The sequence below is a fragment of the Mauremys mutica genome, chromosome 2, assembly GCF_020497125.1.
Source record: "Mauremys mutica isolate MM-2020 ecotype Southern chromosome 2, ASM2049712v1, whole genome shotgun sequence".
NCBI classification, from domain to species: domain Eukaryota; kingdom Metazoa; phylum Chordata; order Testudines; family Geoemydidae; genus Mauremys; species Mauremys mutica.
Genome location: NC_059073.1, coordinates 751,364 through 775,126, shown reverse-complemented (window position 1 = coordinate 775,126; position 23,763 = coordinate 751,364). Strand labels below are relative to the sequence as shown.

At 51.4% G+C, this 23,763-nt stretch overlaps 1 protein-coding gene across 1 annotated transcript; it reads left to right on the top strand.

Annotated features, from left to right (window-relative positions):
- The first annotated feature begins 12,974 nt into the window (after positions 1-12,974).
- On the top strand, positions 12,975-18,653 carry LOC123365061 (ly6/PLAUR domain-containing protein 2-like). The gene is made up of 3 exons (XM_045007686.1): positions 12,975-13,112; positions 17,472-17,591; positions 18,448-18,653. Exons 1-3 carry the CDS (start codon positions 13,061-13,063, stop codon positions 18,651-18,653), a joined length of 378 nt encoding a protein of 125 aa, XP_044863621.1. The 5' UTR covers positions 12,975-13,060.
- Positions 18,654-23,763: the final 5,110 nt, after the last annotated feature.

The following is a 23,763-nucleotide window of genomic DNA, read 5'->3' as shown; positions in this document are numbered from 1 at the left end:
CCTGCTGCTTATTAATGTCATTGGGTGACCTCTCGTTCATGTGTTATATGAAGGGGTAAATAAACTAAATAAAATAAAATAACACTTTCTTAGTTACTTACTCCACATTAGTCACGATTTTATAGACCTCTTAATATGCCCCCTCAGTCATAGACCCATAGAAATGTCGGTCTGGAAGGCACCTCATCAAGTCCAGCTCCCCTGCACTGAGGCAGGACCAAATAAACCTAGACCATCCTTGACAAGTGTTTGTCTTACCTGTTCTTGAAATCCTCCAATGACGGGATGTTCTACAACCTCCCTTGGAAGCCTAGTCTGGAGCTCAACTATCCTTAGAGTCAGGAAAAACGGTCTAATATCTAACCTAACCCCCCCTTGCTGCAGATTAAGCCCTTTACTTCTGGGTCTACCTGCAGTGGACATGGAACACAGTTGATCACTGTCCTCATTATAACAATTATAACAGGCCTTAACACATTGGAAGACTCCCAGTCTCCCCTCTGTCTTCTTTTCTCAAGACTAGTCGTCTCTTTTGCAAGCTGAACGGTCCCAGTCTTTTTAATCTCTCATCATATGGAAGCTGTTCCATTCCTCTAATCATTTTGGTTGCCCTTCTCTGCACTTTTTTTCCAATTCTAATACAGCATTTTTGAGTTGGAATGACCAGGACGGCACTCAGTATTTCAGGTGTGGGCGTACCATGGATTTATATAGTGGCATTAGGATTAGTATTGCTGGCTGATTGCTTTCCCAGGCTGTTGAATTGATCCACTCCCATTCTATACTCCCCCTCACTCCAAAGTTCACCCATTGGATTGGTTCCATTGCCTGAATCCACAGGCACCCCTATTCTGGCTAGCTAGCTATTTGCGTCAGCCAGGCAGACGTCACCCTTCCCTGAAGTGCATTCTGATGGAGGAGATGCTGTTCCTGGCTTGGTGGGAGTTGATCCTCTGGCCCTTGTAGTAAGATGAGGCCCTGAAACATAAACCTGTATCAGAGGCCTGCTATGAGGCCTAAGGCCTCAACTAAAGTAATGGTCAAGACTTTGCTAACATAAAGCAAAGTGAAGCTGTGAGCCAGAGGCAGGTCCTGCTCGCAGAAGCTGGCAATAAAAGGGCTGATGCTGCAAAAATACACATACCTAAAAGGTCCTGGACACTAGAGACACCAGAACACTCCGATACTTGCACATTCCACACAGATAACAAGGACAGGGGCAAAAGGGTAATATGATGGATAGAGTTGTTTTGTTCGAACCAACATGTACAAGGCGAGAGGCAGCACCTTACTGCGTAGAGGGGTTGTACCGTGCTGCGTAGAGGGGTTGTACCTTGCTACGTAGAGGGGTTGCACCTCAATACGTCAGGAGTGATGCGTAATCTGTTTGTACCTGTGTATAAGAACGCATCCCTGAGTGGACGTCTTTGTCTGGCCTAGGGGGCAGTGGAAAGTCCCGCCACTGACTGAGCCGGTCCATTGCCAGAGAACACATATGTACTAGCTAGCAGCACCTTGGATATCTAATCCGGGGAGCTGGAGACTGTGTTTCTCTTTGACAGTAAGCCTGGCCCGGGTGCCTTTGTGCCTTATCGGAGTCTGCGGTCATTGGAGGTTTTCTCGGGGTCTGCTGTGCCAGCGATCTGCAGAGCCGGGGCAGCACACAAAGGGAACACACACGCAGCCGACTGAGTCAGAGGCCGCCTCAAACGCCTCTGGCGTCGATGGAAGATGCGCATCCTCGTTGAGGTCCGTGGATCTCAACCAGTCCGGACTCGACCGCACCCCCGCCAGGGCGGGAGTCAACGGAACCCATTGGCCTTTTAAGGTCCTGGTGGGCTGATCAGCCCCTCACCAGCCTCTTTTTCTTTGGGAGCACCGGAGATGGTGATCGGTGCCTCATGGAGGCCGATTTTCTATGTCCTGATTCTCCCTGGTGCCCGGGACTTACAAGTCTTAGACTGGGCCTCCTGACTTGATAGCGGTGCCGGGGTGCTGCGCACTGAGGAAGAGGTGCTGGGCGCCCGGTCGGGCAGCTCGGGGTTCGAGTTTGGCCGTAAGGCTGCCTCCATCAGGAGCACTGTGAGTCTCTGCTCTCTGTCCTTAAGAGTCCTGGGACGGAATCCCCTGCAGATACTGCACTGGTCTCTTTGGTGGCTCTCTCCGAGGCACCTTAAGCAGGAAGAGTGCGGATCACTCTTCGGCATAAACCTCCCACAGTCCTTGCAGAGTTTAAACCCTGGGGACCCGGGCATGCCCCAGTGGGGCGACGAGTACTCCCAAACTATTAACTGTCTAACACTAACTCTAAACTATGAGAGAAGGAACAACTATATACACTTAAACAGGACATTGCTATGCTTGCTGTAAGAGTGAGCAAAAGATCCAGCTAGCCTTCACCTGCGGTAAGAAGAAACTGAGGTGGTGGAGGGTCAGCGAGCCCCTATATAGGGCGCCATGGAGGTGCCACTCCAGGGGGTGCCAAGGCCGACCCTATGGACGCTGCTAAGGGAAAATCTTCCAGCTGGCGTGCACGCGGCACGCACAAAACCTGCTTGGAATGGACTTGAACAATCACTCAAAGAAGAACCTTAATTTATTTTGCTTTGGAAGGGAGTTAAACTGTGAAAAAAAAGCTACACTTATTCTGGAATAAGTGTGTCCACATGGTGGAGTTATACCAGTATAACTATAGTGGTTTGGTATACTGCCGTCGTTAAACCACTATAATTGGGGATGGAAGGATTAGATTATCAGTAAATGTTGATTTCAACACACACACACACACAACACACACACACAAACCGACAACATATTCCCATTGATAATAATTGAAACTTGCAGACGGACAAAGTAAGAAAAATGCTGCTTGAGAACTTATTAGAGGTTTTGATTTTCAGGATATTTACTGTGTCTATTTTGACCTGGGATGTTGACAACTTGTGTTTTAAAGCTTTAAATTTTTGCATCTCAATGTTTATTGTCATTAAATAATTAATATCTGACCTGCTGCCTGATTTCCTGCAACTGTGAACATTTAAATAGATAAAAATCAGGCAGGAGGGATGCTTAAAAATTAACATGGAAATTATGCATCAAAATTATTTTTAAAAAGGAATTCTGTCAAGCCAAACTATAATTATACTGGTATAACCCTCCCATGTGGACACACTTATTACAGAATAAGAGTAGCTTATTTCAGGCCTCCGTGATCACCAAATACCTGGTTGTTGTTTTTCCAAGGTTATGAAATCAGCAGTTGATTTAAAGGTGACCTGCAATAGAATTTGCATAAAACAAAGGGCTTCTGCCATTTTTGGGGGCTCTTTGTGATTAATAAAGAAGGTTGGAGTAGATTTTGCCCCTCAAAAGCGTTTCATTTTCCCCCTATGCTTATTCTTTTTATGAGAAGTTAAAATCTTGTCTGCCCTGGAAGAGTCTACAGAGAACTTGTGCTCACAAAAGTCAAGAGAATGAAGGTGGAACAAATGAGAGAGGAATAAGGTTTTTTAGTACAATTTCACTACAGCGTTAATTTGAGTGATCTACCCTGGAGCTACTTCAGTCATATTTAGCCTGTCATGAGGGGTCCTGGCCACGCTACAGAATAACAGACCCGGTGTCATAATGCCCTGGGTCCACACTGGCGCTCTACCACCTGGTGTGTTGTGCAGACTTCTGAGGGACGTGATATGGCTTGTAGCTGCACAATGAGCTTCCCCGCTCTATGTATGCTTTTGCAGTGTATTGTGAGAGAACTTGTCTGTCCTTTCTGGGTACCCCAGGCAGACATGAGCCTGAGATATAATATATGGTAACTTTGCAGTGAAGACAAGGCCCTTTTGTTTGACTCTGTTTGCGTCTGTTGGCTCACATTTAACTCTGATGCCTAATGAACATTTGGGAGAAAGGAAGGCTTGGTTAAAGATTCAACCCTTCATTTAAGTTGTGAGCACTCAAGGATCACTGATCTTTTCTGTCCCTCTACACCCACAAAGGGGCTTCTAGGAAAAAACAGGGAGGGAAAGGCATGACATGCCTAAATGTAAATGCAAGCAGTGACACCCAATGCTTAAAGACAAACAAATCACCACCCCTCTCAGGCCTTCTTCATAGATCGGAAAGAAGATCGGGGAAAAAAGCAGATCCTCAATTAAAAAGACATCCTGTGCCGAACCCTTACAGCACATGCACTCTTTGCTGCCTTTGGACTGAGACCATTTGCCTCAACACCGGTGGTGAAATGACAGAGCCGTTTATGGAAATTCACAGACTCGGGGACATTCAAAGAGAGCTTTTGTTTCCCTGCCCTTTCTAAGCCTTGTGCAATGAATGGCTCTCCCACTTAGAGGTTTACAGTAGAGGTGAGTTAGTGACATTTCTCAAACTGGGTGTTTTTAATTAAGGTGACCCTAATCAGCTTATGAGTCACAGAAGTTCAGCCTCTGGAGAAGCTGCAGCTTTCATGTTCCCCTCTGCTTGGTGTACTCCAATGAGGGAGAATGCCCAAACCGCACCCCAACGCCATAGCCTAGTCTTCCTGAATGTTAGGAAGACCTCACACGGCTGGCCCGTACCTCTGCAATGAGCTGTGTCAAACCTCCAGCTCTCTCACCCCCAAATCTTGAGAGAATGCCCAGGCTCACTTTACCTGGCATTCTGCTTCCGCATGCTTCAGATGAGAGAGACACTACCCTTGTGCTTTCCTCACAGCTGCACTCTCAGGCCTGGGTAAAGGTAGACCTCTGCGGATACATCTATACCACCCACAGCAGCCAGTCACAGAGCCTGGGGACCTCACACTATGGTGCTAAAAGCAGCGGTGTGGACATTCAGGTGGAGCTCGAGCTCTGAAATCCACCCACCTCCCTAGACTTCAGAGCCCGAGTTCTGGCTTGAGCCCCAGCGTCCACGCAGCTATCCTTAGCACTGTACCGTGAGCCCGAGAATTACTGCTGCGGGCCGCCGCAGAATGTGTAGATGCACCCAGTGTTGCTCTACTGCTGCTGAAGCGGGGTGAGAAGGAAACAGGCCACCCACTCCCCTGAAGATAGTTAAGGATATAGCGGGCAGAGGGCCTTTTCAGGTACCCCCTAGAGATGGCTGATGTGGGGAGCAAGCCTGCTGCCTGCCCCAAAAAGATAGGAAGGAATCTATCCCCAAACATTGTGGGGGAGGGAGCATGTGGGCTACAGGGATCCCCAGAAACCATCTCATAAGAATGGCCACACCAGGTCAGCCCAATGGTCCATCCAGCCCAGTATCCTGTCTTCCCACAGTGGCCAAAGGCAGATGCTTCCGAGAGCATGAACAGAACAGAGAAGCATCGAGTGATCCATCCCCTGTCATCCACTCCCAGCTTCTGCCAGTCAGAGTCTTAGGGACAACCAGAGCATGGTGTTGTGTCCTTGACCATCTTGGCTAATAGCCATGGATGGACCTGTCTTCCGTGAACCTACCTAATCCTTTTTTGAACCCAGTTATACTTATGGCCTCCACAACATCCCCTGGCAATGAGTCCCACAGGCTGACTGTGCAAGGTGTGAAGAAATACTTCCCTCTGTTTGTTTTAAACCTGCTGCCCATTAATTTCATGGGATGACCCCTACTTCCTGTGTTATGGGAAGGGGTAAATAACATTTCTTTATTCACTGTCTCCACACCAGTCACGATTTTATCAACCTCTATCATATCCCCCTCAGCTGTCTCTTTTCCAAGCTGAACAGTCCCAGTCTTTTTAATCTCTCCTCATACAGAAGCTGTTCCATGTCCCTAATCATTTTTGTTGCCCTTCTCTGTACTTATCCCATTTCTAATATCTCTTTTTTGAGATGGCAACCAACACTGTTTGCAGTATTCCAGATGTGAGCATACCGTGGATTTACATAGTGGCATTATGATATTTTCTGTCTTATTATCTATCCCTTTCCTACTGGGTCCTTATATTCTGTTCACTTTTTTTGACTGTTGCTGCACGTTGAGCGGATGTTTTCAGAGAACTATCCACAAAGGTCTCTTTCTTGAGTGGCAACAGGTAATTTAGACCCCATCACTTGCCATGTCTAGTTGGGATTCTGTTTTCCAATGTGCATTACTTTGCCTTTACCAGCACTGAATTTCATCTGCCATTTTCTTGCCCAGTCACCCAGTTTTGAGAGATCCCTTTGTAACTCTTCACAGTCTGCCTTGGACTTGACTATCTTAAGTAATTTTTGTATCATCTGCAAACTTTGCCATCTCACTATTTACCGCTTTTTCCAGATAATTTATGAACATGCTGAAGAGTTCTGGTCCCAGTACAGACTCCTGGGGGACCCTGATATTTACTTCTTTCCGTTCTGAAAACTGGCCATCTCATACTGAACTCGGTGCAAACCAGGCCTTGTTAGGAGACAGTCTGAATCATCTACAGGCTTTGTGGGAGCCTCTTTCCTGAGACAGAGTGAAGCTTTACTTGTCTATCCCTGCCGCATGCTGTTGGACTTCATGCAAGGATAGCTGGGAGAATTTCTCTGGCCTGTGCTACGCGGGGGATCAGGCTGAATGATCACAATGGTCCCACCTGGCCTGTGAATCACAGATTGAACCTGAGTTTTGCCTGGTCTCAGGCTGAATCACCCACTCAGGTTGTCGCCTTCTGCCAGTCACCACACCCAGCATGGAAACACAGCAGGCCGTGTGCTCTGCGCTGACAGGGCCAGCCTCACGGGTGGGTGCTGTGGTCTTGGGGGTGCCGTGGTCAAGAGTTAAGGAGCAGGGTGAGGTGTGAGGCCATGAAAGGGAGCTTGGGGAAATGGGAGAAGGCAGTGGGGTTCGGCAGTGGTGGGGGAGGTGGGCAACCCGGGGAGGCAGTGGAGACCAGGGTGATGGGGGTAATGGGTGAGGGCCTGGGGGAGGCAGCAGGCGCCAGGGGCAATGAGGGGATGGTTAGGGGGCCGGTGGAGGCAGTGGAGACCTGGGTGTTGGGGGTAATGGGTGAGGGCCTGGGGGAGGCAGCAGGCGCCAGGGGCAATGAGGGGATGGTTGGGGGGCCGGTGGAGGCAGTGGAGACCAGGGCAATGGGGGGAATGGGTGAGGGCCTGGGGGAGGCAGCAGGCGCCAGGGGCAATGAGGGGATGGTTGGGGGGCCGGTGGAGGCAGTGGAGACCAGGGCAATGGGGGGGATGGGTGAGGGGCGGGGGGAGGCAGCAGGCGCCAGGGGCAATGAGGGGGGGGGGGGGGGCCCGGTGGAGGCAGTGGAGACCAGGGCAATGGGGGGAATGGGTGAGGGCCTGGGGGAGGCAGCAGGCGCCAGGGGCAATGAGGGGATGGTTGGGGGGCCGGTGGAGGCAGTGGAGACCAGGGCAATGGGGGGAATGGGTGAGGGCCTGGGGGAGGCAGCAGGCGCCAGGGGCAATGAGGGGATGGTTGGGGGGCCGGTGGAGGCAGTGGAGACCAGGGCAATGGGGGGAATGGGTGAGGGCCTGGGGGAGGCAGCAGGCGCAAGGGGCAATGAGGGGATGGTTGGGGGGGCCGGTGGAGGCAGTGGAGACCGGGGCGATGGGGGGAATGGGTGGGGAGCCAGAGGAGGCAGCAGGGGCCAGGAGCGATGAGGGGATGGATAGGGAGGTGGTGGGGACCAGGAGTGATGGGGGGGATGGGTGTGGGACAAGGAAGGCAGCGGGTGCCAGGAGCAATGAGGGGATGGGTAGGGAGGTTGTGGGGGGTAGGAGAAATGGGGGGATGGGTGTGGGGCCAGGGAGGCAGTGGGGGTCAGGAGCAATGAAGGGATGGATTTGGAGGTGGTGGGGGCCAGGAGCAATGAGAGGATGGATAAGGAGGTGGTGGGGGTGAGGAGCGATGGGAGGATGGGTGTGGGGCCAGGGAGGCAGCGGGGTGAGGGAGGGGGCAGGGTGGGACACCCGGGCACCACAATACAAATTGGGCCAGGGCCTCATTTTCCCTAAGGCTGTCCCTGTGCGTCGAGCTGGAATGGAACGCAAAGGTTCTAGCTGGAATTCAGCCAAGACACCTGAGATGATCACAACGCTCTCCCGAAAAGAGCCATAAACATCCCAACTGGGCGATCCGCCCATAGGCCCAGGCCCTGTCCCCCAGGCAGCCTCGGGCTCTGGTTGTGAAATCCCAGCCAGTTAGGAAAGAAAAGGAGGGCAGGGAGCGACTGCCTGAGGGAGCTCCCTGACCAGTCCTACCTCCTAACACCTCCCCAAAGGCAGCAAGCTCCAGGTGACCCCCAGATTTCAAGGGGGTTGCTTGGCTTTCAGTCTCCATTCACTGCACTGAGGTCCAGCCAGCTAAGGCCTGGTAGCTTATTTTCCGTAAAGCACCCTGTTGTTGTCACCCCCAGCTCAGCCGCACCCTGGGTAGCTCGGGCAGGAACGCCAATGCACACAAGCCATGAGCCTCTGCCAGTGTTTTAAACACCGCGGCATCCGTCCTGACGTGCTGTAGCCAGGGGCTAGGCACAGCTCGCTGAGCCAGTGCTGGTTGTCGAGGTTGGGAGTCCTGCTCCAACACACCCTCTGGTTCAACAACTAGCTCCTGGGAGCCACAGCGTCGGGGGGCGCTGGAACGGCGAGGCCAAGGCCATGGCCCTCCCACTTTTTAAACTGGATGGGCCCGTCCATTTTTCACCACGAGCATGACCACCTGCCCCTCCTCTTCCCCTCTGATGCCCTGCCCCCGGCCAGGCTGGATTGCGGGGAAGAGCGGCCTGGGGAGCCCGGGCAGCTGTGGGAAGCCGCGGACCTGCCACCTGCCCTGGGTGGGGAAAGCCCGAGAGCAGCCCCCAACTCATGTCTCCACCACCTGGCCCCTCTGCCAAGGGCAGATGTAGATCCGCACCGCCCCAAAGCTGCAGGGTTGCCAACTTTCTAATGCTACAGAACTGAACACCCCTGCCCCACCCCACCCAGCCCCTTCCCCAAGCCCACACCCCTCGCTCCATCCCCCCTCCCTCCATCACTCGCTCTCCCCCCACCCTCACTCATTTTCATTGGGCTGGGACAGGGGGGCGGGGGGCGGGTAGAGGGTGAGGGCTCCGGTTGGGGTGGTTTGGGGTGCAGGAGTTTGGGGTGCAAGAGGGGGTGTGAGGTCCCAGTGGCACTTACTGCGGCTCCCGGAAGCAGCTGCCAGGTCCCTGCAGCCCCCAGGCACATGGGTGGCCAGGGAGGCTCCGTGCCTGCTCTCACACCCGCAGGCGCTGCCCCCGCAGCTCCCATTGGTCGCAGTTCCTGTGCACAACCTATCATGGCTTTAAACGTGGCTTTAGTGGTACCTTGGCCCCCAGGGAATTATCACCTTGGTTTTGCTAGTGGTTCTTCTAAAACTACCCACCAAGCCTGTTCGGTGAGTTTCATGGAGCTACAATGGACTGAGAGTGGCTTGCAGAAATCTTGTTTACTATCAGTTTTAATATGTAATTAAACTACATATTAAACTGCTAACTGTAATTGCATATGTTGAAGAACAAAGAATATTGGCCATACCTACACGATGCGGGACTCTACCCCGGGAAGCAGTGACTCTGGAAAAGATTTGGGGGTTGTGATGGATAGTCAGTTGTGGCCAAAGGAACTAATGCAATCCTTAGATGCAGAAACAGGGGAATTTCAAGTACGAATAGAGAAGCTATTTTAACTCTGTATTTGGCACTGGTGTGACTACTGGAATCCTGTGTCCAGTTCTGTTGCCCACAATTTAGAAGGATGTTGATAAATTGCAGAGGGTTCAGAGAAGAGCCATGAGAATGATTAAAGGATTAGAACACGTGTCTTATAGTGATAGACCCAAAGAGTTCAATCTACTTAGCTTAACAAAGAAAAGGTTTGTAAGTAGCTATATAGGGAACAAATATTTAATAACGCGCTCTTTAATCTAGCAGAGAAAGGAGTGACATTATCCAATGGCTAGAAGTTGAAGCGGGAAGAATTCGGACTGGAAATAAAGTGTACATTTTTGACAGTGAGAGTAATTAACCATTGGAACAATTTGTAAAGGATCATGGTGGATTCTCCATCACTGGCAATTTTAAAATCACGGTTGGGTGGTTTTTTTAAAGAGCTGAGCTAGGAATTCTTTTGGGGAAGTTCTATGTATTATACCTAAGGTCATAGTGTCATACAATCATAGTGTTAGAGAAGGGACTTGATCCCTAACCACCGGACCATCCTTCCTCTCTTTCCCTTTGCCAGTCACCCCCCCCCCCTTCTGATCTCCACTCCTACCTGCTGCTGTAGCTTCAGGCATCTGGTTTAGCTGATCACCATATTTGGTGTGGGGAAGGAATTTTCCTCCAGAGCAGATTGGCAGAGGCCCTGGGGGGTTTTCAAATTCCTCTGCAGCATGGGGCCGGGGTCACTTGCTGGAAGATTCTCTGCACCTTGAAGTCTTTAAACCACGATTTGAGGACTTCAATAACTCAGACATAGGTTAGGGGTTTGATACAGGAGTAGGTGGGTGAGATTCTGTGGCCTACGTTGTGCAGGAGGTCAGACTAGATGATCATAATGGTCCCTTCTGACCTTGAAGTCTATGATTTTATGATCTCCCCATTGAAGCTATTGGGCTGAAGAAACTAATATGGAGAAACAGCCCACCAAGGTACCAAGGGGAGAGACCTACCAAACTCATCTCACCTAAAGCCATGCCTTTCTGGTTCGGTGCAGCTCCGCTGAGCACACAGAAAGTAAGGGCCTGATCCTCAGCGGGGTGAATCCGCATGGGTCTGCTAAAGTAAAGGGAGCAACATTTATTTCCAGCTGAGAAGCCGTCCCTAAAGGTGCAGGCACCTGGGCCCCGCAAAGAGTCAAAGGCACCCCAATATGCACCGTTAAGAGTGGGAGAGCCAGTGACTGCTGCTTTGTGTGGATGCCTAGCAGGCCGTCAGGGCATGGGATGAAGGTCCAGAATAGGGTGGCAGGAGGGAGCTGGATGGTAGCAAAACAAGCTGTGGGGAGGCAGCCCATCTCTGGCAGTCAGAGGGGGTGGAATTGGGGAGCCCAGAGTGGAAACCGACTGAAGGTAGCTCAGAAGGATTGTTGGTCAAGCTCCTTTGGTGCTGGTTCACCTCAGGTCCAGATCTGTGACGGGGGGATGAGCGGAGAGCTCATACACACAAGACAAAGCAGCCATTGTCTCACCCTCTGAGAGAACAGCTGGCCACAACAATGTCCCAGGACGACACCCCCAGTTCTAAGTAAAGCTGGCACACCCTGCTATCTGGTCCATTAGCCAGCGGGCAGGTGACGATGAAGGCCTCTCACCCAGCTGAGCCGTGTGTCCCGCACGCCCAGCTTTTGCTCACTCATGTGAAAATGTCTTCGCTGAGCACACAGGGAGGGTGGGGAACACCAAGTCCCAACACAACCCCCAAGATGTTCTGAAGCTCTGCCTCCCATGGCAACCACAGCTTTGCTCCCGGTCACCACAACCGAGCCCAGGAGAGCAGATCTTTAATGCTTCTTCCCTTGTTATTAAAAATGCAATAGATTCACTGTGCGACAGGCTGATTACGTACGAGGCTGGAGCCCAAGGCTGGTAGCTCTTAAACTGTTGGCTGCTGAGACACAACCGTTTCCTATCATTACAATCACTAGCAATAGCGTCATCTTTAAAAACTCTTGGGTTCCCATGGACTTCGAATAGGCCACGGTGCATCTCCTCCACAGTGCCGCTTCTGGGTAAACAGGTAAACAGGCCAGAATCCCAGACATCCCCTGCAGCTTAGCAAATCCCAGAAGACCCTCTCAGATGGATCCCAAGCAGATCCATCCTCTGGTTGTTGCATTGATGCAGCTCCACCAGTGGGTAGCAGTGGTCGGAGAGCTAGTGTGGACTGTCCCTGGCTTTTCCTCACCACCGTGACCTCTATGATTATTATCTAGGCTTGCTCAGAGCAGGGTGCACCAGGCAAGGGCGTAGGTGGGAAGGGGTTAGTTTCCTGATAGTGCTTCCTCAAGGGAGGAAGGATGGGCCGGTGGTCAAGGCCCAGGAATGGGAATCAGGTGATTTGAGCTTAATGCTCAGGCCTGTCCTATTGTTGACCATGCCTCAGTTCCTGCTCTGTAGCCTGTGGGTCATGCGGAGGGGCCATATCAGGACCTAGACAATCCTGGAGTGGAAGCCTGGCCTAGTCTGAGAGCAGTGGGGCCTGGAGAAGGGCAGAACGGGCAAAGAAATTCTTCCAGGCCTGGAGGCTGCTGAGGGGAAGAGGAGTTGCCAACCTGTCACTGCTAGGACTGGATTAATGGAGGCCCATGTACAGCGGGCAGGGAAAGAGAGAGCAAAGAACATCGTCACTTGCATTCCAGGAGCACCTGCCATTGCTCAGGGTGGTACAAACACAGAGTGGCAGGCAGCCTGGCCTCACAGAGCTCCCAGTCTGACAGGGGGAGGGGGCAAGAAGCAGCGCTGCCCCCCCCACACACACACAAATGTACAGAAGGGGAACTGAGACACAGAGAAGCTAAGTGACCCACCCAAGGTCACACAGGAAGTCTGTGGCAGAGCACAGGTCGCCCAAGTCCCAGCCTAGCAGTCTGACAGAGGGACGTCCATGCTCTCGGACTTGCTTCACTTCCCTGGTGCCACTTCCCTCCCTGCCGCCCAGAGCTTCTAAAGACAGTTTCATCCAGGGCCATTATCCCTGAGGGGCTCCCAGCTGCCTGAGAAAGCAAAGAGGGTCAGTGAGGGGCATCAGTGTGGCACAAGGAGCTGCCACGAAGAGTCACTCCGGTGCAGGGGGATGAGCTGTATGAACCCCCCCTGCTCTTGCCTGATGGGGATGGTACAAACCCCCCCCAACCAAGGCAAGGATCCCTGACCATAACCCCTCTGTCCTGCTATTTTCAGCCCTGGAGAGCTTCAGGATGTGCAGGGGTGGGGGAGGAAGGGGGCGGGACCCTGCGGCGATGAGATCACTCAAGGAACTTGTTGCACTACAGGTTTGGAGAAGGCTCTGATCAGAACCAGCGGAGGCTGGGAAATCAGCTGCAGAGGGGAAGAGTAGAACAAGCAGCTCTTGCTCTTCCTGGCCGCCCAGGCTGAGGGTCTGCTCAGGATGAAGGCGCTTCTGGCCGTACTGCTGGCTGGCCTTGTGTGCGTGGAGCTAGGTAAGATTGCAGGGGCTCCACCTGGATTATCCGGGGTGCAGTGATTTATCTGTGATGTTCCCAGGGTGCGGCTACACTGGACAAAGGCTGGACAGCCCAGAGAGAGGGAAGCCGTGTTGTTATGTATTTGACAAATAATCAGGCAAAATGAGAGGAAGGTTTTGGGGAAGGGAAATGGGGGGGCATGTTCCCAGCTGGACAGTTACTGACAGTCGAGAGGGAGGCTCTCCTGCATTGCACTAGGTGCAGGCATTCACACGGGTGTAATGCGACCGCCTCTGGGTGGTGACATCTCACATCCCCTCTATGCTGGTGTAAAGAACTAGCAAGGTAACGGGGCAAGGGAGAATGGGATTCTCCTCTCTGCTCCAGATCCATGACCCACAGCAGAACGGGGAGGGTGAAAGGACTGGGACATGCCGGGAACAGGGGCGGCTCCAGGCCACAGCACGCCAAGCGCATGCTTGGGGCGGCATGCTGCGGAGGGCACTGTGCCGGTTACCAGGAGGGCAGCAGGCGGCTCCGGTGGACCTCCCGCAGGCGGGAGGTCCACCAGAGCCGCGGGACCAGCGGACCCTCCGCAAGCACGTCTGCAGGAGGTCCACCGGAGCCGCGGGACCGGCGACCGGCAGAGCGCCCCCCGTGGCGTGCCACCGTGCTTGGGGCGGCGAAATGGCTAGAGCCGCCCCTGGCCGGGAAGGAGGCCGTGGAATAGTAGGCAGGGATCTGACCTAACACATGTGCTCCACCTAGCCTGCCAGCTTGGGCCTTTAAGTGCAGGATGGGTTGCGCTCCACCTGCTATGTGACTGTGGTGGCAGTCCGTAAATCAGGGGGGGCCAGATGATGGGGAGGGATGCGTCCAGAACTCGGATAGTTAATGCTAACACAAATTTTGGAAAAGGTGTTGGCCCATGGGATTCAGCGTGTAAGCCAATCTCTAGCTAGTGGGGTTAGAATGAGACCTTCATGGGGGAGCTGATCCTACACGTACCTCGTATAGCGTTTCCTGGACCTTCCCCTGAAGCATCTGGTTCTGGCTACAGTCAGGGACAGATACTGGCCCCGATGAACCTTGGGAGTGATCCAGTCTTGGTGTGATCCTGTTATATATCCTTGCAGTGTGCAACCCTGGCCATGCTGAGATTTAACAGCCTGCTGGGGGGGGGGGGTGGTCTTTTGACATCTCTGCTGTGACTTTAATCTTAATCCAGGAGTCTTTCAAGAGTTAACCGCTTGGGGGTTTTCCTGATCCGCACTGTCCTGCCTTTCCTCCCTACCCCTCGATCCTCTCCATCTGCTGCAGCTAACCCAGCCATCTGCTGAACTTCTTATTTCTATAATACGGGACAGCTTCTCAGCTGGGTTAAATAAGCAGAGCTCCATTTACTTCACCAGAGCTACACCGATTTACCCCAGCTGAAGCTCTGCCCCATGTTCTTGTTTCAGCCCCCATCCAGGTAACCTATTCCACATACTTAATTATTTCTCTCTGGGGTGTCAGAATATTGCTTAATATTAAAATACCATAGATGGGGGAGATGATACTGACCCATTTTACAGATGGAAAGATTGAGGCACAGAGAGGGAAGAGTGACTTGCCCTAGATCCTGCAGTGAGACAGGGCATGGCTGGGCCCAGAACCGTGATCCCTTGAATCACTCTCGGGTGTGCAGGCCAGAGCATAGCACAGCCCTTTGTATGCCCTTGTTCTGCTTCTCCGTGGGCTCTTTCCTCACCGTTGGACTGTTCCTTAGTTTTGTAACCTTCCCTCGTGCTTCTTTGGTTCCTTCCACTGCCCCCTCTCCCTGGCAATAATGGCCTTTTGCTCCTCTGGGAAGGATTCATTTGCCAAGGAATGTGGGGGCCTGATTCTCTTCTCCTTTAACATGGTGTAAATCGGAAGTAACTCCACTGAAGTCAATGGAGTTACCCTAGTGGAAAACTGGTGTGAGATCCAAATCAGGCCCAACCAAAAATTGCCGGCCAGACCATGCCAGATACACTGATTTATACTCGCTGAGTTCGGATCCCACATGTTAACAACCATCTTTGGTGGTGGGGGGGGGAAGGAGATGGAGAACTCTATTTCCCTGCACCACCCTTCGCTTGTTATTATGCAAATAAATCTTTGCAGGTCACCTGGGGTACGTCTATGCTGGAAAAAAAAAAAAAGCCACATCAGTGAGTCTCAGAGCCTGGGCCAACTGACTCAGGCTCACACGACTCGCACCTGGGGCTACAATTATCAGTGTAGACATTCCCGCTCGGGTTGGATCTCGGGCTGCAAAACCCAGAGGAGGGGATGGTTCTCAGAGCCCGAGATCCAGCCCAAGGGAGAACATCTACACTGCTATTTTTAGCCCCGTAGAGCACAGATATGTCTACACTGCAGTTAAAAATCTGCGGCTGGCCCATGCCAGCTGACTTGGGCTCACGGGGCTCGGGCTACAGGACTGTTTAATTGTAGTGTAGATGTTCCAGCTCGGGCTAAAGCCCGGACTCTAGGACCCTGCGAGGTGGGATCTGGCACCCTTTGGCCTAATTTACCACTCCCTGCCACCTTATATTGTCATTCTGACCTGTGCAAAGTAAGTGGAGAGCATCTGCAAATCAAAATGGGACCATTTCATACTCTGCCCTCCCTCTGGCATTTTCATGCTCAGCTCCCCTTGAAATTCAGTCGGCACTGAATAGCTAATTGCCTTCGGGTCCTTTGAAAATTCCAGTCAAAATGACTACCCTAGGTATGAGGCTGTGGAGAATTGCCCATACAGAGCACCTGGATCCAAGTAGCAGAGGGGTCCCATGTTAGTCTGGATCTGTAAAGCGACAAAAAGTCCTGTGGCACCTTATAGACTAACAGACGTATTGGAGCATGAGCTTTCGTGGGTGAATCTCCCTTCGTCAGACGCATGTAGTGGAAATTTCCAGAGGCAGGTATATTCTTGCCTGCATATTTATACCTGCCTCTGGAAATTTCCACTACATGCGTCTGACGAAGTGGGTATTCACCCATGAAAGCTCATGCTCCAGTACGTCTGTTAGTCTATAAGGTGCCATAGGACTCAGATTGTTGCTTTTTATGGATCCAAGTAATATATCGTTAGAAACAAAAATCATTTCTTTCTACATTTTCACCAGGAGGTGGCAGTAGAAACATTTGTTGCATTTTAAAACTACTAGACTGATGATGTTTATAAAAAGGACACATAGGAAAGAAGGTTTCAATAGGTCAAAGGTCTTGACTGTGCAAGCAGCTGCTCTTCGCATATTACAAAACAACTATAACATCATCAGCGGTTTTATAAGGCAATAGAATACCTTGATGGGTGTATGTCCTCACTCTGTCCTCAGTAACTCTGGGGCAAATCTGAAATTCACTGGCCCATATTCTGATCTCAGTTACATCAGGGCATTTCACACACACACATACACACACACACATACATAACTCAGGCTGAAACAAGTTAGTCTAAAAAACAACTAACTACGTAAAATTCTCTTCTGAGCGGAGAGAACGTGCATAGAAAAATTCATCCCAAGAGGAATTTCTTTTGAGAACCCTCTGAGCAAGTGAAAGGGATCCTTGGAGTGGACGCTGGAGCTCAGTGATAGTGGTTGCTATGGTAGGGGTATAACTAAGACTCGTTTTGTTTCTTGTGAATGGCACCTTGAAATGACAGCAACCACTTTGCCCTGGGTGCTGCAGCAGTTTGTTCCAGAAGACACGCACACACGCGCACACACGCTCATGAGAAAACATCCCTTTTGTTCTTTGTTGCTTTTCTTAATCTAAAACCAAAGTCATTTCAGGTGGCTGGAACACGCTTGCTCGTCGTGCGCTGCCGCACAGCAGCTCCCAGCACTGGCTCTTGTGTATATAAACAGGCGTGACAGGAACAAGTGTCTGTACTGCTTGGCAAAAATGCTGACCACGCAGGCACCTGATATAACCTCAGAGGTGGCAACTCTACAAGGAAGTAATGAGGATTGCCAGGCAGATGTTTCATACTAGATCCCTGCACTTCTCAAGTTGCGGAACCCAAACTAGGAGACTATGGATCTTAGGTCCTTCCAAAATAAAATAACAACAATAATTAATAAGCCAGCTACAGCTTGGGCTTTTAGCTCAAGTGATAGAGGTTCATGCTTTTAGCTCTGAAGATCTGGGTTCAAATACCACTGCACATGGCTGGTTATCAAGGTACCTGAACCTCTGACTTACAATCTCAACATACCCTGCGGGGGAGGGAATCTGGTGTTCTAAACAGCCATTTAGCACAATTGCAGGTTCTCCAAAGCTGACCAAAAAAAGCAGAGCCACACTCAGCACCTGCTATTTTGTTCCTCTTGACAGCCCAGTCCTTGCGATGCTACACCTGCAAAGAACCGACCGATCTCTCTGCATGCACCTCGGTCAGCAACTGCTCTGAGAACGACACCGCGTGCAGGACAACTGTGCTTTCTGTAGACTCTGGTAAGTCTCATCCGATCACAGCAAATACAGTAAACACGGCAAAGGAAATACATCCCTGATGTAACTTGGTTATAACTTCTCACGCACCCTCTTCTCTCTTTTCCTCCTACCCGCTTCCCCAGCCAGTGTGGCATTGCCCCCTACACTGTCTTTGAGGAACCCAGATGGAGAAGTCCAAATTCAAATTTACAGAAGAAGGAGAATAGTCTATTTAACTCTACCCTAGTGGTAAATCACCAGGATCTGGGCTCTCTCTCCTTACTTTGCTTCATCTACATATCAGGGGATCTTACCTCTCTAGCTTGTGGGGATCAGGACTCCCTTTGTTCATTTTGCTTCACAGAAGCTTTGGCCGGCGCTGGTCGTTTACAAAGGAGAATAACAATGCGCCGGTGCTAATTTTGCAGTAGCATCTCCTGAACCCTCTGAATTGATAGTCTGCACTGTGCCCTTACTGGAGAAACTAAATACTGCTCATATGGCTGTTCCCCATCATAATATGCAGTGACTTTTCCCTTAATTTACACGGGCATCAGCTCAGAATCAGGCCCCTGGAGAGGATGGAAATACCAGCTGGTGCCTAGGTCTGAATTCCATGTAACTTTGGCACAGTGACTGTGTCTTCACATGCACGTACAGAACAACTAGCACATTGTGAGTACCACCGGATTACAGATACTAACTAAAGCCAATGAGCCTTTTTCCCACTTGCACTCAGGCTCCTTTGAATATAGTTTGTTTACCCTTTTAAGGCCCTTTCAGTGTCAAGTGGCCTTAGCATAAAGGAGAACCTAAATCTATAAACCTCCCTTCACCATTTCTCTCTCCCCGGTTTTTCCTAATCCATCCATTATAGGTTACCCCTTTTTCGGGAACATCACCGTCTCCAAATCCTGTGCTAAGACGTGCACACCCTCCGACCCGGATGGAATCGGGGAGTCCCACCCCAACTCGTGCTGTCACACCGACCTGTGCAATACCGGTGGCGTGCCAGGGCTGACAGCCGATGCCATGGCAATCACAGCTGCCGCTCTCTGGACCCTCCTGAGGGTCATGCAGTAGCGCAGGGGGTCTCAGGCAGAAGTCCCCCTGGCCAAGCTGCCCAACGCGTGGAACCATTAGACACTTGAGGGAGATATTTCTCCAGTTAACTGTGGCTTCTTCGATCGATGCCGGGAATTTAATGGACCATTGGAGATCAAACCCACCCAGCTTTGAAATCCTGGGCAGTGCTCTGCTCCCAGCTGCTAATCAAGGGGACATGTTGCTTCAGCATTGACTACATCCTGCTGCTGCACCCCTCCAGGGATGGGGACATGGAAGAGACGTGGCCGTTCTGCATAGCAGGAGTTGCCAGGCGACAGGGACTGTGGGGGGGTGGGCACTGTTCTGTGCTGGAGGGTGGGGCAAGAACAGGACAGGGCCATGGCAGGCAGGTCAAAGAACTACTCAAACTCAACCCTCAGCTAAAGCCTGTTTTCTTGTGCAGGGGATCCAGCATTTAACCCCAATCCTGCCACATTTGATTCCTTCCTCGCAGCTCCCAAGCACTGCAGTCACCCATCTTCCTGTCCCATAAATAGCTTAACGTAGCGATTCCCTGTTCTCTGGGGGCGTCAATTTCCACTTCCCATTTTCTCAGCACGCTTTTATTTTGAACCCCAGGAGGCCTGTTTTCAAGTGCTGCTTAGGACAATGAGCGAACGGAGCTTGAGGGCTCATCTGAGAGTTCCTCTAGGCTGCACATCCCGCTGCCCAGCTCAAGAGAGAGGCCCCGAGTTGGAAGGGCAGGGGGGGGGGGTTGTGCAGATCAGAAACGAGGGGCAGTAGCAGAGCTGCAGGTGCAGCTAGTAGGGAACCTGCCTCCCCTTTGCCTGATGTGAACTAGTGGTCTCAGGCCTTTACTTTCAATTGCACTAAAATCCAGACAAGTTCCCAACTGGCTTCAAACACCTGCCCCCACCCCCACCCCCACCCCAAAATAAATAAAAGGGAAATGTATTACCGGGCCACATCCAGTCTTCATAGCCCATTGAAGCATGTCCTCTGCTGAGGATCTGACCCCGCTGAGGATCTGGCCCCCGACTCTTGAGAAATGTTTCGAAGGCACATTTGCCCCACCTCTGCAGTAAAACTGGATCCAGCGTGACCGGATCCCGTTCGGAAACGGCTTGCCAGGGATTCCTAGCTCTGTCCCGTCTAGGGAGGAGAATTTGAACTGTGCTCCACTCTCATTCCCATGACAAAGACTTTGGCGTGTGAGCCGCCCCGCTGAAACCAACTCGGGGCCTCTCTCCTCACGTAAATCAGGGAAGGAGGTCTGGGCAGCAGGCCCTGAATTCCAGTTATAAATGTTTCACTTTGACCAGCCTTTCCTCTGTGTTACCTTCCCATGTGGGGTAAGATCCAGCTTCGCTCCCATGAACTCCGGCACATGGAAACTGACCAGAAACCTGATGGGCAAGATGTCTGCTCTATCCTCTGCTGCACGCTGCCTCTAGCTGGTCCTTGCCCTCGGCCTGGCTTGGGCCCGTATGTTTGGAGTCCCACAAGGGAGCACAGCACGAGCTTGTGGCGAGGGCAGAGGACTTGCCCTCTCATCATGGCTCTGCCACTGACTCCGTGTGCCACCCTGTTCAAGTCATGGGTTCATTGCTCCGTGCCTCAGTTTCCCCAGCTGTAACATGAAGACAGCTTCGTTGACACAGCTTTGTAAAGTGCTTTGAGATCTAGGGGTGAAAAATGCTGATTATTGCCATTAGAGGGGGCACACTGCCTCAGGCAGAGCAAGGTCTTGTCCTTGGGTTACTGCTGCCCTTCCATGTCAGACTGGTAAGCCTCCTTCCTTCCCATACCTCTGAGAGTCTGAACTCTAAATGCCAGAGCAGACCAACCTCACCATTATTATTTTTTAAAAGAAGGTCCCGATTTCCCCTTTCTACACTGTAAAGACTGGAGTTCAGCATTATCTCTCTGGTCTTTTGATGCAGATCCCAAGCCAGAAGTGGTGACATGAGCAGAGCTGAATTCTCCACATTGTATTGTCTGAACATGTAAAGTTATTTGCCACAGTCTATACGAGGGGGAAGCTGGCAGGGGCCCTGAACTCCCAATGGGGTTATTGTTCAGGCTGGCAGGCCTGTGGAAGGATCCAACAAGCAAAGTCACATTCACCAGCTCTGCAACCTGTTCCTGTACAGTTCCAAACCATTGCCCAGGGACCGACTGCCCCCCTCCAATGGGGAACAACAATCTGACCACAGGCAACTAAAATTTGATAATGGGCATTTCAATCTAGCAGACAAAGATCGAACAAGATCCAATGGCTGGGACTTGAAGCTAGACAAATTCAGACTTGGCAATAAGGTGCAAATTTTTAACGGGGGGGGGGGTAATTACAGAGGGTGATTGGAACAATTTACCAAGAGTCGTGCTTGATTCTGAATCACTGGCAACTTTTCAATCAAGATTGGGCTTTTAAAAAAAAAATTCTGAAAAATCTGCTTTAGTTCAAAAATTCAGGGAAGTCTTATGGCCTGTCTTAGGCAGGAAGTCTGTTGTAACCAATGGGCCTACAAATTCACCCTCATTGTGAGCGCTGCTGTAAAAAGGGAACGTTTCGAAGATGTCACAACAACAACAACCCATGTTGCTGAGAAAAGGCACAAAAAGACTGAACTAGTCCAAACAAAAAGGCCGACCAATAGAACTCAGGGGCTGTGTTAAGATCATGCCTGGTAAACTATAGGAATTGAGGAGCAAAAATTAATAAACCAAAATTGGTATGTTAGATATTAGGCCGAATTGGTGGACAAAATAACATAGGGATGGGCTATTCCACCCATCACTGCCTTTTGGGGTCCTTAAGAAAGAGACTTAGGGGAGAAAAACTGGCTACTGGTGTGAACTTTGCCACCCCCACGTCTCCTGAAAGATGTCCTGGCCAGATTGGGCCGGAGAGAGGGTGCCAGGTGACATTACCACCGCTACCGGCTTCCACTAAATCCTGAATCGCACCTGGGATGTGAGACTTTGTCCCTGCCCTCCCACACCTTGTGCTTTTCCTTCCCTGCCTTGTTTTTTTCTTGTTTCTATCCTTCTCTTTTTTCCTTCTGGCTTAGCTAGCCGAGATGGCATATTTTGCAGCACTTCTGTAAGCCTCTGACCCGAAACAAGCGGCTAAAAGCACTGCCCTAAACAGCCCAATGCTGGCATGAGTTTGCCAGGTCACAGAGCGGCTGATCAGCCCCTGTGCTGGGCCTGTTTGTCAGCATGTGAGAGTTACCACCAGAGACAGAAGCTACATTGTCTCTCTTTGCTGTTCTTTTCTCTCCTCTTTTGTGTGTGTTGGTCTTGTTTTGTCTTCTAGGAAATGAGATTGGATTTTAACAACAGCTCCCCGCCCATCTCTTCCCCGCTCTCCCCAATCACATCTTGAATAACATCAAAAATACTGTCAGACAAGGGGGGTTTTCCTTCTAAAAGCTCTCTCCTGCTAAAGGAAAAAGGGATGCAGTTAAAAGCCTGACTTAATGCTTTCCATGTCAAATGCTTGAACTTTTTCTTTCTTTTCTGTGACTTTAATAAAAAAGTTAAACAAAAATTCAGTGGTGGGTTTGCCATGGTACTAAGCAGGCTGAGGTCTCTGTGTACTAAACCTAGCCCTTGCTGAACATTGTTGGGTTATGTTAAGATCTGTGGCCCAAATATGCCATCTAAGTGAATGCAGCAGATCAGACTCCATCCCAGGGCTCCCTTCCGGCTTTATAATCTCAGCCAGCCACTCTGCAGAGAGAGCCTGGCTCAGGAAGCCCAAGTCACTGGGTAAGCCCTGGAAAGGTGACGTCGTCTAAGGCTCTGTCTACACTTGCAGAGTTTTTGGGCTGTCAGTTTCAGCGGTGACAGTGAACCAGTGAGAGAAAAGCGCTGGTTTGTGTACTCACTTACTTCCTCCGGCCTCAGAGAGTGTTTACATTTGCAGCACTGCCATCCCCGCAGAGAGTGGAGCACTGAGGGCAGCTATCCTACAGTCCAGCTCTCTCCATTTTGAAGATGGGTCTTGTGGGAAGGGGAGGGGGGGGGGGGATGATCATGGCACATCCTGAGTCCCTGCACAGCCTCCTCTCCCCAAACACTGATCAGCTCCAGCAGCTCAGCATTGCTCCAAGCAGGGGATCCTTTGCTTCGGGGAGCAGCCATTGTCACCTGGCCAGATGAGAAGTGAGCACTTGCAAAGAAAACAGGAAGGGGAGTTTCAAAGTCCCCGGGGCTTTACAGAGGGAGGGATGGACGTCTGTTTACCTGGCAGCAGAGCTGCTGGCCAGAGTGGCCACCTAGGCACTGTGGGATAGCCTGCGGAGGCTAAAAGCTCTGTAAACAGGAAGAGCGTGTCTTCACTTGCACATGGCCGCAAAAGTATCACCGGTAAGAGCCGTACGCCTCTCGTGCAGGTGGTTTTCTTTTTGCGGGGAAACTTATGTCTTGCCAACTACAAAACCAGTTTCTCCTCTCCTGGTTTTCACACCTCAGCTGCTAGAAGAGGACCTCATCCTCCCTGATTGAACTAACCTCATTATCTCTAGCCTGCTTCTTGCTTGCTTATATATACCTGCCCCTGGAAATTTCCACTACATGCAGCCGAAGAAGTGGGTATTCACCCACGAAAGCTCATGCGCCAAAACGTCTGTTAGTCCATAAGGTGCCACAAGACTCTTTGCTGCTTTCCCAGGGGTTTTGCACCAAAAAGAGACTTTTCCCGCTTTAAATGGCAAGCGTAGACCTATCCTAAGGATCCTGGCTGAATCATGTGCCCAGACGGGCTGGCTGTAGCCCGCAAGCTGCCTCTGGAGATCCTGAGCACAGTCTGGGAAGGAGGGGAGCGGCTCCTGCAGCGCTCCCAGGCACCTGAGCGAGGCTGAGAGAGGACTGGGCAGGGAGCCGGAGTTGCAGTAACCAGAGAGAAGCCGGGGCAGGGCCGAGGCTGCACACACTGGGGCAGGGGGCTACAATGCACGGAGACCCGCGTGGCCAGAAGGGGACAGCGGGGCTTGCGCTATTCCTCGTGCACTGAGACGCTCGGGCTGCCGGCAGCAGCCAGGAGGAAGGGCGGGGTGGGGCGAGATGCCGGCTCCAGTGCGGGCCCATATTGCTGGCGGGTGCACCCGGGTCCCGG

Excerpts from the sequence above, each read along its gene's own strand:
- LOC123365061 (XM_045007686.1), top strand. The coding sequence starts at position 13,061 with ATGAAGGCGCTTCTGGCCGTACTGCTGGCTGGCCTTGTGTGCGTGGAG. Across the intron at positions 13,113-17,471 it reads CCTTGTGTGCGTGGAGCTAG|CCCAGTCCTTGCGATGCTAC; the intron begins GTAAGATTGCAG and ends TCCTCTTGACAG. Across the intron at positions 17,592-18,447 it reads TGTGCTTTCTGTAGACTCTG|GTTACCCCTTTTTCGGGAAC; the intron begins GTAAGTCTCATC and ends CATCCATTATAG.